The 18,815-nt window shown below is 36.4% G+C and overlaps 2 protein-coding genes across 2 annotated transcripts in view; one reads left to right on the top strand and one right to left on the bottom strand.

Annotated features, from left to right (window-relative positions):
* The first annotated feature begins 820 nt into the window (after positions 1 to 820).
* On the top strand, positions 821 to 9,217 carry LOC110450017 (bleomycin hydrolase-like). The gene is made up of 4 exons (XM_021497224.1): positions 821 to 896; positions 2,630 to 2,747; positions 4,585 to 4,648; positions 7,357 to 9,217. Exons 2-4 carry the CDS (start codon positions 2,661 to 2,663, stop codon positions 7,536 to 7,538), a joined length of 333 nt encoding a protein of 110 aa, XP_021352899.1. The 5' UTR covers positions 821 to 896; positions 2,630 to 2,660; the 3' UTR covers positions 7,539 to 9,217.
* LOC110450016 (T-complex protein 1 subunit eta-like) overlaps positions 8,672 to 18,815 on the bottom strand; it is a 21,431-nt gene continuing 11,287 nt past the window's right edge. Inside the window, exons 9-12 of the mRNA XM_021497223.1 lie at positions 17,162 to 17,314; positions 11,340 to 11,491; positions 10,584 to 10,772; positions 8,672 to 10,034 (exon numbers count right to left, since the gene is read on the bottom strand). Of these exons, the coding sequence (XP_021352898.1) occupies positions 9,814 to 10,034; positions 10,584 to 10,772; positions 11,340 to 11,491; positions 17,162 to 17,314 (715 nt within the window). The 3' untranslated portion in view covers positions 8,672 to 9,813. The remainder of the gene's footprint in view (positions 10,035 to 10,583; positions 10,773 to 11,339; positions 11,492 to 17,161; positions 17,315 to 18,815) is intronic.

Genomic DNA, 18,815 nt, shown 5'->3' with positions numbered 1-18,815 from the left:
GAGAAATGTTATTGTAAGGGTATATATATGTACATACCTAGTCTATCAAGGCAGGGGAATTCAACCCCCAGGTTTAAACTCGCTATTGAGATTTGAATCATTTTCACTATGATTTCTGTTTTGTGGACAGATTCCATAATAATGTAAAATAATGAGGTAAAAATAGTCATTTCTGTCTTATATACATGTATATATTAGTATCTTGAAAATGAAGATATTAAATAAATATATAAATATAAGTGATGTAACAAAGTTTCACTGTCTTCCGCAGTAACAACAGTTAGTGATGGGCTGATGATTGATTTTAATCGAAAATTGATCGGACTGTCCTTTCCGATTGCCGTATTAATATTATTGATTACAAAATCAATAACCAATATAATCGGTCCATTATTTAAATCAATGTGTCAAATGTATACATTTTAAAGTATACATTGAAAGTCATTTGTTCTTATGATTTTTACTACATGTATATGATTAGCAAAACTGCATGTAAGTTGCTTGAAATCCATTCATTATAAAAGAACAAGACCTAATGTATAGTTAACAACTCTGTCTATTGATGTTACAGGAGTGGTCTCACTTGATTTGGGTATTCCGTTCCATAAAATTATAAACCATTAATGCAATAGGTCATCAATCGGTTTACTAATTCCGATTGCAGACTGATTATTGATTACAATTTTAGACGGAGTATTTCAGCTGAATATTTACCAGGTATATATACAAGAAGCCTGTCTGTGTCGTCAATAATTCAACAGAACATGAGGTCTATTAATACTAATTAAGGCTTGGATTTTTGTAATGCTGTTCTTTTTCTCTTTGCAGCCTGTGTGGTTCGGATGTGATGTTGGCAAATTTTTCAGCCGGAAGCCAGGGATTCTAGACCTCAACATGTGGGTGTTTGCTGATTAAATATAATCTAGATTTTGATTTTAGATTTTTAGATCACCTGAGACAAAGTCTCAAGTGACCTATTGCTATCGCCTTTTGTCCATCGTCGTCCGTCGTGCGTCCGTAAACAATTTACATTTTCAACTTCTTCTCCAAAACTTCTGAACCAATTTTAATGAAATTTTGCAGGAACCTTCCATAGACAAAGTTCAACAAAAATAGTTGCCGGTTTAGTCCCAAGCCCACAGGGGCCTGAGGGGCGGGGCCAAAAAGGGTCAAATTGACTAAAATTTCAAAAATCTTCTTCTCAAGACCCAGATCTGGTAGAATCAAATACTCTTCATAGATGGAAGGGTCTTAAGGTGCTTTACCAAAATTGTGAATTTCTTGACCCTGGGGTCTCACGTTTTTCCCTGGAGATGGGGTAAACTTTACTATAGTTTATATAGGGAAATCACATTTTGGACCAACATTTGTTTAATTCGCATTGCAAGTAATTCAATTTAGGTTAGCATTATCAGTATTAGGTAGCAGTTTGATAGTATGCACATATCAGCCCTGACTGACCCCCCGGGGCTGATGGGTGGGGCCAAAAAGGGTTGAATTGACTGAAATTTCAAAAATCTTCTTCTCAAGAACCAAATATGGTAGAATCAAATACTCTTCATAGATGGAAGGGTCTTAAGGTGCTTTACCAAAATTGTGAATTTCTTGACCCTGGGGTCTCACGTTATCCCCTGGGGAAGAGGTAAACTTTACAATAGTCTATAGAGGGAAATCACATTTTGGACCAACATTTGTTTAATTTGCATTGCAAGTAATTCAATTTAGGTTAGCATTATCAGTATTAGGTAGCAGTTTGATAGTATGCACATATCAGCCCTGAATGACCCCCCTGGGGCTGATGGGTGGGGCCAAAAAGGATTGAATTGACTAAAATTTCAAAAATCTTCTTCTCAAGACCCAGATATGGTAGAATCAAATACTCTTCATAGATAGATGGAAGGGTCTTAGTCTTAAGGTTTATGACCCTAGGGTCTCACGTTTACACCCTGGGGAAGGAAGGGGTTGGGGGCGGCAAAATTTATTATGGTTTATAATGGCAAATGATACTTTGAATATTACAGGTTAATAACTTGATTAGAATTATAACCTTGAGTTGACAGTTTGATACTTTGAAATTTTGAGCCAGCCCTACCCCCAAGGGCTGTAGGATGGGGCCCAAAGGAGTCAGTGTGCTAAAATTTCTTCATTTTCCTTGTTTAGAATCAGAGGTGCTAGTTTCAAATACTTTTTAGTCTTAAATCTGTATGCTAGATATTGAATAAGGTGGTTTTATTGTTTTTTGTCACTTTGAATAATATTTCTGTACATGTTAAAAACAAAATCAACTCTCTGTATAAATATATCAGGTGACCGTTAAGGCCCATGGGCCTCTTGTTATTTAATACCTTGTTTTGTATTGTATTGTTAATTCAACTTGAAGCCGTACGGCTCATAAGCATAATTGTTTGCCCTTCACTGACTTTTCCTTAGTTTATACGTAGGTGAATTGGTAACCAATGGAATTGAATCAATTAGATATGTAAATAATTTGCTGAAATATTTAATTTAATTTGAATCAATTTCATTTGTAATTAATAAGCTGAAATATTTTATTTTATTTTTCCTAGTGCAAATTGATCAACTTGATAAAACATCAACTATGAAATGTGTTATGTTTTATTGTCATCAGAATTAACACTGAACTGGTTTTCGGCACCAGCATGTTGGGGATGAATAAAGCTGAACGATTACAGTATGGCGATTCTCTGATGACGCACGCCATGGTGCTAACAGCCTCTCACGTAGAGGTACGGTCAACACATTTGTAAACAGAAATGTTAACACATTCTCTGATGACACACGCCATGGTGCTAACAGCCACCAACGTAGAGGTACGGCCGACACATTTGTAAACAGAAATGTTCACACATTCTCTTACGACACATGCCATGGTGCTAACAGTCACTCACGTAGAGGTACGGCCGACACATTTGTAAACAGAGATGTCCACACATTCTCTTACGACACACGCCATGGTGCTAACAGCCACTAACGTAGAGGTACGGCCGACACATTTGTAAACAGAAATGTCCACACATTCTCTGATGACGCACGCCATGGTGCTAATAGCCACTAACGTAGAGGTACGGCCGACACATTTGTAAACAGAAATGTCCACACATTCTCTCACGACACACGCCATGGTGCTAACAGCCACTCACGTAGAGGTACGACCGACACATTTGTAAACAGAAATGACCACACATTCTCTTACGACACACGCCATGGTGCTAACAGCCACTCATGTAGGGGTACGGTCAACACATCTGTAAACAGAAATGTTCACACATTCTCTTACGACACATGCCATAGTGCTAACAGCCAATCATGTAGAGGTACGGTCAACACGTTTGTAAACAGAAATGTTCACACATTCTCTTACGACACATGCCGTAATGCTAATTCACGACTCGAGAATGTAAAGTGAATTCCAAAAACTGCTGGATATATCGCCTTTTTAAGAGGGTACTTAGGGTACATTGTGACTACTGATAAAACTGTATGAGGAGACCATCTGTAACAAGAGACCACATCATGGACTCCCCGAAGGTGGTTTCAGTGTGACTGTATTCAAAAACAATCCATCAGATTTTAGCTGGTGTTATTCCTTTACAAATTCAATTCACAGAATAAATTCTAACCTATGCAAATATGTGGTTTTTGTAGTACGTTGTTAAACCAAAGATCAATATTTACAAAAAATGGTTCATCATCTTTATTGTTTTTCAGACAAAAAATCATGTCTAACCCAAATTGAGTTTTCTTTACAAAAGATCAGCTACTTATATATTTGAAGTAGCCATGTTATTTAATTGTCTTAATGAACAAAATAAGAGTTTACATCTGGATATGTGTAGATTAAGAAAATATCTGAGATCATCTATAGCTATCTGTGTGTGGTTTCCCCAATAACATCAGCTCAGAAGGCTTACTTGATAGTTAGAGGGATTCTGAACTTCATTTGACACTTCATTGAAACAAGTAGAAAAACACTTTATACAAATTCTTCAGTTTCAAATTAATATTTGTATGCAGTGTGAATATCAAAACTTTTAACAGATTTTTGCCGTTCTATTGTCCCAGGGTTCACCGTCGACCATTTCTGCCCCGATCTGTACGCTCTGTTGAACAAGTACCTTTGGCTTATTACCAAACATGGAAATTCAACTAATAAAGATATGGTCGTTTCACACATAAATTAAATTTGGTGGTCCGGTGGTGCATTGGATAATCCACTCGCCCATCACCAAGGCGGTCGGGGTTCGATTCCCCAACGGACATGGGAAGGTATGGGGCTACCTGCCCGACCATGTGGAGTTCCCCAGGTACTCTGGTTTCCTTCCACATTAAGACCCTCTGCGTGCTAAAATCTGTGCCAACAAGAGTGATTGATATAAGTTGAAATTACTTGTTTCATAATTGTTGTAAAATAAATGAAGTGTATATACATAAATTACTTATTAATCCATGATATATTTCAGTCTGTGTACCGAAACTGAACTTCTGAAATAAAATATAAATAAAAAACATCATTTGCCAGTTTAAGGACCATTGTAGTGAGAAATTCTTTGTATTTTATATCAGGATGAGAAAAGGACTGTGAGGTGGCGCGTGGAGAATTCCTGGGGAGACGCAGACGGAGATAAAGGTATATATTCAAGTCTCTACAACTCCATCTGGTTAACACATGTTTTTTTAACAAAATTTATAATCAATAGGACATCAAAATGAAATACCAAGTTTTTAAGTCTCAGAAAAAATGTGATAGGATTTGTTTTGTTTTGTTAGATCAGCCGAGTTATGCAGGATTGCGATTGTCTTTAATCGGTTTTGTATCATCCGTTTTGCATTGTGCATAAGCAATCATATTTTTGACTACTTCTCAGAAACTGTTTGTCAGAAATTGATGAAACTTAGTGGGAGGGATCAGAATCTATACTCAAGATGGGACTGACCCAAATGAGTCTATAAGAGGTCACAAAGTGCAAAACCTTTTCACTGAAACTTACAGGAGGATGCTTAGATGATGAGGATCAAAATTTCATCTCAAGAAGGGGCTGTCCCACACGTGACTAAGGGGCTGTCACCTGGGACAGGTGACTAAGGGGCTGCCCCTCAGGTAACTAAGAGTGTCCCACATGTGACTAAGGGGCTGCCCCCCAGGTGACCAAGGGGCTGTCCCTCTGCAGGTGACTAAGAGGCAGGGCCATAAGGGATCACAAAGTGCTGAACCTTAACAAGATTTCTCTGAAACTTACGATTTTTAGGTCACCTGAGCTTTGCTTAAGTGACCTATTCTAATCGCTTTTCGTCCGTCGTCGTCCGTCGTGCGTCGTGCGTAAACTTTTACATTTTCAACTTCTTCTCAAGAACCAGTGGATGAGTTTTTTTTGCAAACTTGGTCAGAATCATCCTTGGTAGATGAGGCTTCAAAAGTGTAAAATTGGGATTCCTACCCCGACCCCTGGGGCCAGGGCGGGGCACCAAAGGGAAAATTAATCAATATTTCAAAAATCTTTTTCTCCAGACTCAGAGCAGCCTCCCAAAATACACACACATACACTACACGCAATGCATCTTGCACAAAGGGGAGGCCGTCCTTAAATGACCTTAGCTGTTAATAGGACGTTAAACAAAATCAAACAAACAAACAAACAAACAAGGTACTACAGTGATTTTCTCTACGTGGAAAGAAAGATCATCAGGGGCTTTACTTAAATTGTAAATTTCAGGACCCCCAAGCTATCCGTTCTCCCTTGGGGAGGGGGTAAAGTTTACTATAGTTTATATAGGGAAATAACACTTTTGGGTATATTTTGACAACTTTCTGTAGGAAATTATTTTTACTTGGTGAGAATTATCCTTGGAGGTAGATGGTTTCAAATTGTAAAATTGAGATTCCTACCCCGACCCCTGGGGCCAGGGCGGGGCCCCAAAGGGAAAATTAATCAATATTTCAAAAATCTTCTTCTCCAGACTCAGAGGTACTACAGTGATTTTCTTTACGTGGAAAGAAAGATCATCAGGGGCTTTATTTAAATTGAAAATATCAGGACCCCGAGCTATCCGTTCTCCCTTGGGGAGGGGTTAACGTTTAATATAGTTTATATAGGGAAATAACACTTTTCGGTATATATTTTATCCATTTTCAGCAGAAAATTGCTCAAACTTAGTCAGAATCATCTTGGGTAAATGAGAGTTTTACTTTGTAAAATTAGGATTCCTGCCCCATCCCCAGGGGCTAGGGCGGGGCCCCAAAGGGAACATTTACCAATATTTTCAAATTCTTATCCATTGATGACATGACAAGTATTGTATTTCACTTAGTTTACATGCTGATTTCCACATCACATCTAAACAATAAAATAAAGCTACCAGTACCTATGATATAACTCAGGTGACCGCTAAGGCCCTTGGGCCTCTTGTTATAAAACAAGCCTCAACTGATGAGCTGATGCCATTAATGGGGTCGCTCACAAAAGTCAAGAGTTTAACATAAGACTTGTAGTCAGTTTTGGTGTAGGGGAGATAACTCTTATACATTTCATATTACTTATGCGTAAAGGCTTATGGATTTATCATTTCAGAAAATCAAAGATCTAATTTATTTATATTTTATGATAAATATTATATAAAATGTTTTTTCGGCGAGACCAAGCTCTCCAGGGTCCATGGAATGTGATCTTCGGTCATAATTTACAAACGGTTGGGATTCCCAGTTCACAAAAATAATACACTTGCTGGATATGAAATTACAAGCTCAGCAATGCTACCAGGATTTTCTTAGGGATCTGAACAGTCTGGACTCATAACATGGGAAATGAAAAAGGTCCCCTCCCATACATATACTTCCGCGGAATGAAGAATTGAATAAAACTGTGCTACAAGAATTGGTCTGACCCTTGGATTTTATTTCTTTATTATAACATTTGTCTTCCAGTGTACAATATAAATTTCCTGTTTTCATGTCTACTGTTTCCATTATTTACAACTGAAAATCTGAGCAAAATACCAAAATACTGGTAACTTGCTTAAGCTTGCTTAGATTTTACAATTACCGATACATTTGCATGTTGTAACAGTTGACCAGCTTCTGGCCAATTCTGATACCATCCTTTATTCAGGCCACTGTTGAGGCCTCTAGTTTTTCCCCCACAATTATGCTTATTTCCTTTTTCGGGGGGTGGGGGTGTTCATTTCCCGAAAATAAATCGAAAGTTAGCATACATAAAATTGAAGCGAAGTGTCCTTATATGAATAGACATTTTCTAATACATTTCATTTATGTCTTAATAAAAACTTGTTATTTTATGTCTTATTTTGGGTAGAACTGTAAACACCCTCATTATGTTACAGGCTTCAACGTGATGACAGACGACTGGTTCTCCGAGTTTGTTTACGAAATTGTCATTGATAAGAAGCACGTTCCATCTGAAATCCTGGACGTTCTCAACCAAACGCCTGTAGTTCTGCCCGCCTGGGATCCAATGGGTTCACTCGCTCGCAATCCACACGCTGACAACGACGCAGAGCTGTAGTCATCTTGGGATCTGACTTTCGTTAAATCTGACAAACAATAGCAATAATGATCGACCTATATCCATTTTAGGGAAATAGGGTCAATATTAAGGAAAACCATATCAACAGAAAAAACGGAAGTGCTATTCATAATTTGCATAATTTATGCAGACTTTCTTATACATGAACTATACATTCATGTTGTTAGCGTACATTTTAAAGTTTATATAAAACCTTTTTACCTTAAACTCGAAGAATGTGTTCTTAATATGTATTCACAATATTTTGTTTAATATTCCATAACTTACTTGTTTTTCTATTGTGCTTACCAAACTTCACCATGATGAAATTATTCGTTTGTCCCGATAATACTGAATCAACATGTAGTTTCCTGGGCTAGTTATCTCCGGATCCCTTGACCATTAAGTCCAGTTGTTATTTTGTTTAAGAAATGCCATTTAAAACCGGTGATTTGTTTACAGTGTGAAACATTTTCTTGTTTTAAATTGTCACCATTGATCATTTTAAATACCAGAAAACTCACTTATTTTTGTGCATATTAATCAAAGCCAACATAAAACCTTCACTTGCTTAGAATCAAATGTTGTAAAATATGAAGATCTGATCGCAGCCCTCTCGATTAAATTGATAACTTTTTTTTTGCAAAGACTTAAAACAAAGAAATGAACTCTTTATGTAGTGGAACTAGTGTTATAAAGTAGGGAAAACGTTTCATCTACTTAATGCATTACTCAGGTGTGAAATTGTTAACAGATTATATCATGTTTTCCACCAGCAATTATAGTCTTAACCCATTCACCCCTGTAGTCACATTTAAACCTTGCCAAATCCAAGACTGGACAAGTCCAGTTTAGATATGTAGGGTCGAATGAGTTAACATTTAATTTGAAAGTGTAGTATATGCTGGTGTAAAATATTGTCAAGTGTGAACATTGAAAACAGAACCTCCCTTTAAGCTTCTCCAAAATTCTTTTAAATCATTGACCAAATGTGAATTCTATCTATCGATTACCTACTGAACAAGAAACTAGGCCTCGAGATCAGAATCTAAGTTGAGCATGAGAACGGTTTCATGAATACTGACCCCGACTAATCAAAAATGTATTCAAAGACAAAGCTGATGTTCCATTTACAATTTCAAGTCCTTGTAAACAATTATTTTTTAATAACAATCACGAAAATTACTGGTGTAAATTGTCAACAATAGCAAGAGCAAAGATAAACAGGCAAAACCCTTCAATGATATATGCAGCTCAAATGTCTTCATTAATAATTGGGCAAGTCACAAAAATCAGGTCGTGATGTCTTGGAATGATAAAATCCGAGTATCGTGTATAATTCTGTCAACAGCTAGAATAGCATTTTACTGTAGGTTAATATATTGATAACAAATCTGTGGGGACAGATGTAACTACCTGGTTGTTTGCCTTATAGACTAGTGTCATATATATTAATAGTGTAATTTTAAACTATGTCACGGGTCATAAAATGTTACTTTGTTTTAGGAAGAGTTTGAAAGATACATGTTTCACTATACCAAGGTAATGTACATTCCTATAATCAGGTGAGCAGGAGCGTTATCCGTTGAAACCGAAGTAAAATGGTTGCTCTTTGAAAAAGAAATTATGCTATAAATAAAAAGATGAAATCAAACAGAATTAAATGTTTTTTATTCAGATCATTTTGTCATGAATATTTTTTTAGAAATACTTATGGTTGATATATAAATACTTCTGCAAAAGAAGCATAGGATTGTGGGGTCACACACACACACGAACAGATATCTCGACTCTCTCGCACACTTACTATACAAATGGTTCAAATGTGAACATGAACACATTTAACTCGCGAAGGAAATAAATATTTATCACATTGATCACTTATAAAGCACTAAACTGTTTTTTGTTTTGTTCATTAAAAGAGATCAACAAATCTTAAATCTGTTTAACAGAACATATTGGAAATATATTCACTGCCTTTCATCAAGCTTTCAAGTCTGTTTTGGTCATAAATCATTCTCTTCCATTCATCAGAAAAGCTGCTTCGTGGAATACAGAGAAAGAATTCAACTTACTTGAACAATGTTTTCGTTTGCTTTGGAGACAACTGATGACATCAAATAGAACTAAATGGCATTTCAGCTTGTCCTGTGACTAATCCATAAACATTTCAGCTTTACCTATGACTTGGTGGCCTGAGCTGAACAGTGCTCAACATGATGCAATACCTATAAAAAATCATTTGTTCAATTATTTAATGCCCTAACTAGCTGACCTACATAGGCCTGCCACGCCCCCTTCCCATCCCGCCACCTGGAGCTCCGCCCTCTCCAGCCTTTGGATTTCGTATTGTCTCGTCCACTGACAAGATGAGACAGGCAGCCTCTGCTGCGGCCGTTAGGGCGTTGATCTTGACGACAGCTGGTTCCCAGATACATCCGACCAAGTTGTCGGCTATATCTTCACTCATCACATCCACACCGTACCACATGGAGCCTGCCAAATATACAACAAGAAACTATCAAACAAAATAAATAAATGTATGCTAGGAAAAACTTCCGCTGCAGTTTATTTTTTCTTCCTCTGAAATGAGTGCAAATTTATCATAACATTGACCCTTGGTCAACAACATAATTTTCATAGTGATTATGTGCGAAAGGCGAAGTTAACACCGAGTAAAGGCAAAGGGCGAGAGTTTGACGGGGCAAACATTTCCCAGTATAGAGTACAAATCCTCAGTTTATCATCCAATACCACATGCACTCTAAAACATTACAAACCTTTACCAACACAATTAATTTATAACAACTATCGTACGTCTTATAAGTCTGTTGTTTTCATTCACTTGTTAAAAAGTTGAACTATCTATTGCTTTGTTTACGTGAAGTTTGTGAAATTTTGGCGATTGTAGCTCGTTTGTCCACACAGAACTTTCTATGTTTCAGTGAAGCAGTACCTGCCATCGCTATTGGCAGACGGTCAAATAAACATTTGGGGTGGGGGGTGGGGGCACAACTAGCTATTCAAGTGCTTTACAATACTGACCACTGGCATGTTTCTGTCGGAGTTTGTTGAGAATGTTTGTAGCATCAAATCCGGCATTCTCACACAGCTGACGTGGGATAACCTCCAATGCCTTGGCTATAGCCGCTATCAGCAGCTGCTCTTTGCCAGCGATGGTTCGGGAGTAGTCCCGCAGGTATTTGCTCAACTCCATCTCAACAGCACCACCACCTGCAACAAGATGGACATGTCATGTTTAGAGTCTTCATTATAATCCTGATTATGGCTGTAATTTACACACACAAATATAGTTGTTTGTAACACATTCATGGGTTTTTTTCCCAGACAGGTGTAAATTTGAGACCAGATTTTGGTTGTTTTCCCCAAATATCACTGGTAATGATTTCGGCTCAGAATGTTAGCATTACCAAATTTGATCAACATTGATGAATTACCCACACTATATATACAATAGATAACAATACACAGAAACTTCAATCAGGGACATTTTTTAAGATTGAAAAGTGCTAAAATAATATTACCACCAAAATCTTACATTCACAGTATATCTAAGGATTTATGCTACCTTAAAAATCTCCTCTGAATAAAATCAAGGTGAGCAGTGAGGCTCACAAAGATATATAACCCTCACTCTACTTCCATATTTCATCAAATTTAATCCTTATTTCACAACAATAAAGGAACTTATTTTACCCTAGCAACTAAGAGGGGTACTCAAGAATCAGTTTATCTGCGATATCTGACTGGATAAAGGCTGGTCATTAAACTCTATATTACCAGCTACAACAGCGTCATTCTTCATGGCCCTTCTCACAATCATAATGGCATCGTGAAGAGATCGCTCCGTTTCCTCAATGAACTGTTCTGCGCCACCTCTCAGGATCAATGTGCAGGTCTTGGCTTCGGGACATCCCGTGAAAATATTGTACCTATAAATTATATATAAAAGTTGCATATCAAAATAAGCACTGAAGTATGTCCTTTATCGAAACACATGAAAATTTAGATATTGGTATTTTAACTTAAAATGTGCAAGTTTTTGTGACAAAACCAAAAGAAATACTTAATTTTAAACCCTGCACAAACGTTTCATCTGCCTTTAATCTTGATAATGTAATAACTTTTCACTCTGAAGTAACTTTACATTCACACTAAATGCTGAAATTACTTTCACTGCTTTTTCTTTCTTTTTTTTCTTCTTCAGACCTAATAACACCCGACACATTATATTCAATATATAGCAATCTAAACTAATAACAATGTTTTCATATTTCATTTTTGTATTTTGCATTTACAATTCATGGATAGCTACATTTTGAAGAGTAGGATCAGTAGTGAATTCCACTCCTAGATTAATGTTTTGAAGTTTCATTTTATTTTTTTGCCGCTCTTTTGCTTCCATATACATGTGTACTCCCAATTTTGAACAAATGTAATTCTGTAAAATACATCCCAATGCGTTGTTTATACGGTTACCAAATACATTTCTTACAAAAAATTCTGACGGGTGTAGACAAAAAAAATTGCAAGCCAGTGTAGAGCTGATTGATGTCTTGCATGAGAACTAAGTGAATCTGTGTATGCCTGTACTTCAGGTTGTATATGAGAACTAAGTACAGGACTGTGATGAATCTGTGTAGGCCTGTACTTCAGGTTGTACATGAGAACTAAGTACAGGACTGTGATGAATCTGTGTATGCCCATACTTCAGGTTGTACATGAGAACTAAGTACAGGCCTGTGATGAATCTGTGTAGGCCTGTACTTCAGGTTGTACATGAGAACTAAGTACAGGACTGTGATGAATCTGTGTAGGCCTGTACTTCAGGTTGTACATGTGCAGTACACACACACTAATGTAGTGAATAAAGTTGGTGCATCTTTGAACTTACATTTAAGGAATTATGAAATTGTTTTTAAGCAACGAAGAATAATCACTGGTGTAGTGGATTTTCTCATTTTTAACGACATAAAGACCATTCTCAACAGCAGCATTTTTACCCAGGTAAGGGGTTGGGTTTCAAATTTGTATACTCAGGGTAGAAAATTCTGTAGCTGTGACCTTAAATTATGTTTTTTTGCAGATGGAAATTTGTAGAGAAAGAACAAACAAAATAACTTTGTTTGGGGGACATAATAACATCATTACTACACTCCTATATTTATCAATGAATGTTTTTATTCAAGACTTTTTGTCAGAGAGAGCTTGGCTTGCAAAAACAAAAGCATTGCAAGTTTGTTCAAGTTTATATCTCTAATGATTTCCCAAAGCTTTGGCCCTCTGATATCCATGGACAAGGAAAGCGAGGAATTTGACATACTTTGGATATCTTGAACCCTAAAGTTATTAGATAGTGATATGGTATAGGAAACATAACCTAGCATTTAATGAACTCTATAACCTGGAGGCTAAACCTAGATGTAAACACAAAGGTAACAGTCTTAGAATTTGGAATTTACACACCATAGACAATAAGCATGGGAGATTTTTTTACAGACTTACTGAAATTTTCACACACCAGACCATTACCGAGAAAACTTAACTTGTAAATGTTGTGGTTGATCACATTAAATTTTCACACACCAGACCATTACCGAGAAATCTTAACTTGTAAATGTTGTGGCTGATCACATTAAATTTTCATACACCAGACTATTACCCAGAAAACTTAACTTGTAAATGTTGTGGTTGATCACATTAAATTAAGAAAATATGTAAAATAATAAAGAAATGTCAGAGTAAACAGAGCAAACAGAGTAAACAGAGCAAACAGAGCACTGTTTTCCTCACCACTATACTTATCACTAAATAACAAAAATCATAGGAATTAACTTGCAGGGCTCACGCTGGCGCCATTTTCGAAAGTAAAACATGATTGGCGATTTGAAAATGTTCTTGGCGAAAAATGCAGATAAGGGAGTTTTATTGAAGTTACTGTCAACAAAAGAATTTTATTTTGGCGATAACTGTTTCTAGAGCAATTTCTACAGGTAAATTTTCTGTCCCTGACATCGCTGTGTACTAGAACGCAACGGATGACTGGATTTCCGATAAATGGCAAGATCAGGTATTGGAACTCTATCGTGTTTTAACAAATGTCACCCGTCAACACAACGACACTGCCTGCTATCAAAATCGCCAATTATTCAATTATAGCTCCATTGTCTTGTTCAGAGGGGTGCTCTTTGGAGAACAATGAGGTAAGTTAGGGTTCAGGAAAAGTGTTGTTTTAATTTGATTACAGTAGAGTAGATAGATCAGTCCCGTGAAGTGATGCCTGGCGATAACAATGCACGTTCACGGGTGTGTTTACATTAGACACTGTCAGGATATTTTCAATGACTTTCTCTTTAATTTTGATAATCAATAACAAGTTATACTTACCAGGGCACTTATAATGACATATTCCATTGAATTGTGTTATTCTTGCACAATGCTTGAGATGACTATTTGCCAATATTTTGTTTTCAGTCACTGATGTACAATTTTCTTTTTTGCTAACAAATTGTCTTTTTTTTGACTGACAATTATCAACTGATGATATGGAAATAGATAACCACTATTAAAACTAGTGATAGGATGGGAAATTCCAAAATTATCAGCTTTTGGTTTTGGTTGAAATAATATGCTCCAATGTTAATAATATATCTCCCTTTATTTTTTATTTTTACTTTAACAGATGGAATCTGTCGTTCTGGCGCTTAAGCAACATAGAGCAGCCTGTTTGGACATAGAAGCCTGGTAGTTTGGATGCAGAAGGCCAGGGAATGTCACAAAATTTGATAAATATAGAAATTATTTGCAGTGTTATTTGTTGTTGTTTTTTTTTGTCAAAAGACAGAGACAAAAAAACAGAGATTTTTTTTATTTTATTTGAGACTTCTTTTTGTCAGAGAGAGCTTGGCTTGCAAAAACAAAAGCATTGCAAGTATGTTCAAGTTTATATCTCTAATGATTTCCCAAAGCTTTGGCCCTCTGATATCCATGGACAAGGAAAGCGAGGAATTTGACATACTTTGGATATCTTGAACCCTAAAGTTATTAGATAGTGATATGGTATAGGAAACATAACCTAGCATTTAATGAACTCTATAACCTGGAGGCTAATCCCAAGATGTAAACACAAAGGAAACAGTCTTAGAATTTAGAATTTACACACCATAGACAATAAGCCTGGGAGACTTACTGAAATTTTCATACACCAGACCTTTACCGAGAAAACTTAACTTGTAAATGTTGTGGTTGATCACATTAAATTTTCATACACCAGACCTTTACCAAGAAAACTTGACTTGTAAATGTTGTGTTTGATCACATGAAATTTTCATACACCAGACCTTTACCGAGAAAACTTTTTAAGTTGTGGTTGATCACATTAAATTTTCATACACCAGACCTTTACCGAGAAAACTTAACTTGTAAATATTGTGGTTGATCACATTAAATTAAGAAAATGAGTAAACAGAGCACCATTTTGCTCACCACTATACTTATCACTAAATAACAAAAATCATAGGAATTAACTTGCAGGGCTCGCGCTGGCGCCATTTTCGAAAGTAAAACATGATTGGCGATTTGAAAATGTTCTTGGCGAAAAATGCAGATAAGGGAGTTTTATTGAAGTTACTGTCAACAAAAGAATTTTATTTTGGCGATAACTGTTTCTAGAGCAATTTCTACAGGTAAATTTTCTGTCCCTGACATCGCTGTGTACTAGAACGCAACGGATGACTGGATTTCCGATAAATGGCAAGTTCAGGTATTGGAACTCTTTCGTGTTTTAACAAAAGTCACCCGTCAACACAACGACACTGCCTGCTATCAAAATCGCCAATTATTCAATTATAGCTCCATTGTCTTGTTCAGAGGGGTGCTCTTTGGAGAACAATGAGGTTAAGTTAGGGTTCGGGAAAAGTGTTGTTTTAATTTGATTACAGTAGAGTAGATAGATCAGTCCCGTGAAGTGATGCCTGGCGATAACGATGCACGTTCACGGGTGTGTTTACATTAGACACTGTCAGGATATTTTCAATGACTTTCTCTTTAATTTTGATAATCAATAACAAGTTATATTTACCAGGGCACTTATAACGACATATTCCACTTGAATTGTGTTATTCTTGCACAATGCTTGAGACGACAATTTGCCAATATTTTGTTTTCAGTCACTGATGTACAATTTTCTTTTTTGCTAACAAATTGTCTTTTTTTTGACTGATAATCATCAACTGAGGATATGGAAATAGATAACCAGTATTAAAACTAGTGATAGGATGGACAATTCCAAAATTATCAGCCTTTGGTTTTGGTTGAAATAATATGCTCCAATGTTAATAATATATCTCCCTTTATTTTTTATTTTTACTTTAACAGATGGAATCTGTCGTTCTGGCACTTAAGCAACATAGAGCAGCCTGTTTGGATATAGAAGCCTGGTAGTTTGGATGCAGAAGGCCAGGGAATGTCACAAAATTTAATAAATATAGAAATTATTTGCAGTGTTATTTGTTGTTGTTGTTTTTTGTCAAAAGACAGAGACAAAAAAACAGAGATTTTTTTTATTTTATTTGAGACTTCTTTTTGTCAGAGAGAGCTTGGCTTGCAAAAACAAAAGCATTGCAAGTATGTTCAAGTTTATATCTCTAATGATTTCCCAAAGCTTTGGCCCTCTGATATCCATGGACAAGGAAAGCGAGGAATTTGACATACTTTGGATAACTTGAACCCTAAGTTATTAGATAGTGATATGGTATAGGAAACATAACCTAGCATTTAACAAACTCTATAACCTGGAGGCTAATCCCAAGATGTAAACACAAAGGAAACAGTCTTAGAATTTAGAATTTACACACCATAGACAATAAGCTTGGGAGACTTACTGAAATTTTCATACACCAGACCATTACCGAGAAAACTTAACTTGTAAATGTTGTGGTTGATCACATTAAATTTTCATACACCAGACCTTTACCGAGAAAACTTAACTTGTAAATATTGTGGTTGATCACATTAAATTTTCATACACCAGACCATTACCGAGAAAACTTAACTTGTAAATATTGTGGTTGATCACATTAAATTTTCATACACCAGACCTTTACAGAGAAAACTTAACTTGTAAATATTGTGGTTGATCACATTAAATTAAGAAAATATGTGAAATAATAAAGGAACGGAATGAGTAAAAAGAGCACCGTTTTGCTCACCACTATACTTATCACTAAATGACACACATCATAGGAAATAACTTCATAAATAACTGTGTCTATGAAGTCTAAGATTCCTGTACACCTACACAGATTTTTACTGTGATCGTCTATGGGTCTACCGTTAAGTTTAAACACAGAGGTATTTATATAGTTACGAAATACCTGATAAGTTTAATAACTAAATGTCGACAATAATATTGACCTTTCTTTTCTAATTAGGAACTTTGAACACCAAAGTCTTACAGTTATGAAATACCTGATAAGTTTGATAATTAAAAGACGACAATAATATTGACCTTTCTTTTCTAATTAGGAACTTTGAACACCAAAGTCTTACAGTTATGAAATACCTGACAAGTTTAATAACTAAAAGTCGACAATAATATTGACCTTTCTCCTCCAATTTGGATCTCCTCAAACTTTTCACAGCGGCCAAGGACACCGTCATCAAGACTCTGAATGGAGGTTTGAATGGATCCTCCACACGCCTTCATTGTCCTCCTCAAATCTTCATCTGCTACACGGCCAGCACAAAACATGTCTCTGTAAGGTCAAGTACATTTTAGATTATTAGGACATTATCCATCTGCTACACGGCCAGCACAAAACATGTCTCTGTAAGGTCAAGGACATTTTAGATTATTAGGACATTATCCATCATGCTTCTATTCCATTGCTGCTGGAGTTAAAGACATTTAAGGCCAAAACAAATATTGGATGTTTCCGTTTTCCCTACAGACTCTAGATTTATGTGCCTACCTTAAGTATTTTATTGGCATTTAGTGATAAGCACTGTTCACCCTTTAATGACTGTAGACCATAATGGACTAATCCATATCAATGCCTGGTAGAATCTTCTAAGTTCCACAGGGGTAGATGGGTTAAAGTCAGAATTCCTGATTACATAAATACAGCAAAAATATTTTCAAAAAAATGTTGCATACCTACCAGCCATTTTTTTCACGCAGAAGCAGGAAACACATTTTTTGTTTGCCCAATTTAACTAGATTTTGTTCAAGAAGTTGACGATCAGACATTAAACTTTCAACCACAACACCGAGTCATGAAAGCCATTGTTCATACACTTCATTTTAATTCAATTGATATGCAGGAATGTTTGTGTTTGTTTCAAAAACTATGATCGAGATCTCAACATATTCTCCATCAACTCTCAAGAAACAGAAGACAAAGTCCAAACAAGAGCGTCCTTGCCCAGAACGGACAGAGACACAAGTCAGACAGAGTCATTGATCTACCACAGGTGTAACACTGGAACCAGCTAAAGAAAACTGATCAGCTGACTTACCAGTGGAAAACTTTTATAAATACATGGTGTATAGTTGGTTAAAACATTAGTTGATTGCCAAGTGTAGAAATACTTGTAACTTGATCTTTAATCTAGCACCTCAGTTTTGAAAAACCATCGACCCTTAAAAAAGGTCTAGTTTTATTCAATAAGTGTTTAACTTGAACACGACATAAAAAAACAACAACAGCAAACTAAATTTAATCTCATTTCCTGTTTCCAATCTGGAAATGATGTTTCTTTCACCTACATTTATATCATAGAGCAGTTTTCACATTTGGAATGTAAGAGCTGTACACTAGCCCCAGAGACAGGTAGATTCTTATGTTAGGGCTTGTACACTAGCCCTAGACACAGGTAGATTCTTATGTTAGGGCTGTACACTAGCCCCAGAGACAGGTATATTCTTATGTTAGGGCTTGTACACTAGCCCCAGAGACAGATATATTCTTATGTTAGGGCTAGTACACTAGCCCCAGAGACAGGTAGATTCTTATGTTAGGGCTTGTACACTAGCCCCAGAGACAGGTAGATTCTTATGTTAGGGCTAGTACATTAGCCCCAGAGACAGGTAGATTCCTATGTTAGGGCTAGTACACTAGCCCAAGAGACAGGTAGATTCTTATGTTAGGGCTAGTGTACTAGCCCTCAGACAAGTAGATTCTTATGTTAGGGCTAGTGTACTAGCCCTCAGACAAGTAGATTCTTATGTTAGGACTGTACACTAGCCCTCAGACA

The sequence above is a fragment of the Mizuhopecten yessoensis genome, unplaced genomic scaffold, assembly GCF_002113885.1.
Source record: "Mizuhopecten yessoensis strain PY_sf001 unplaced genomic scaffold, ASM211388v2 scaffold4899, whole genome shotgun sequence".
NCBI lineage: Eukaryota > Metazoa > Mollusca > Bivalvia > Pectinida > Pectinidae > Mizuhopecten > Mizuhopecten yessoensis.
This window is presented reverse-complemented; position numbering and strand designations above follow the sequence as displayed.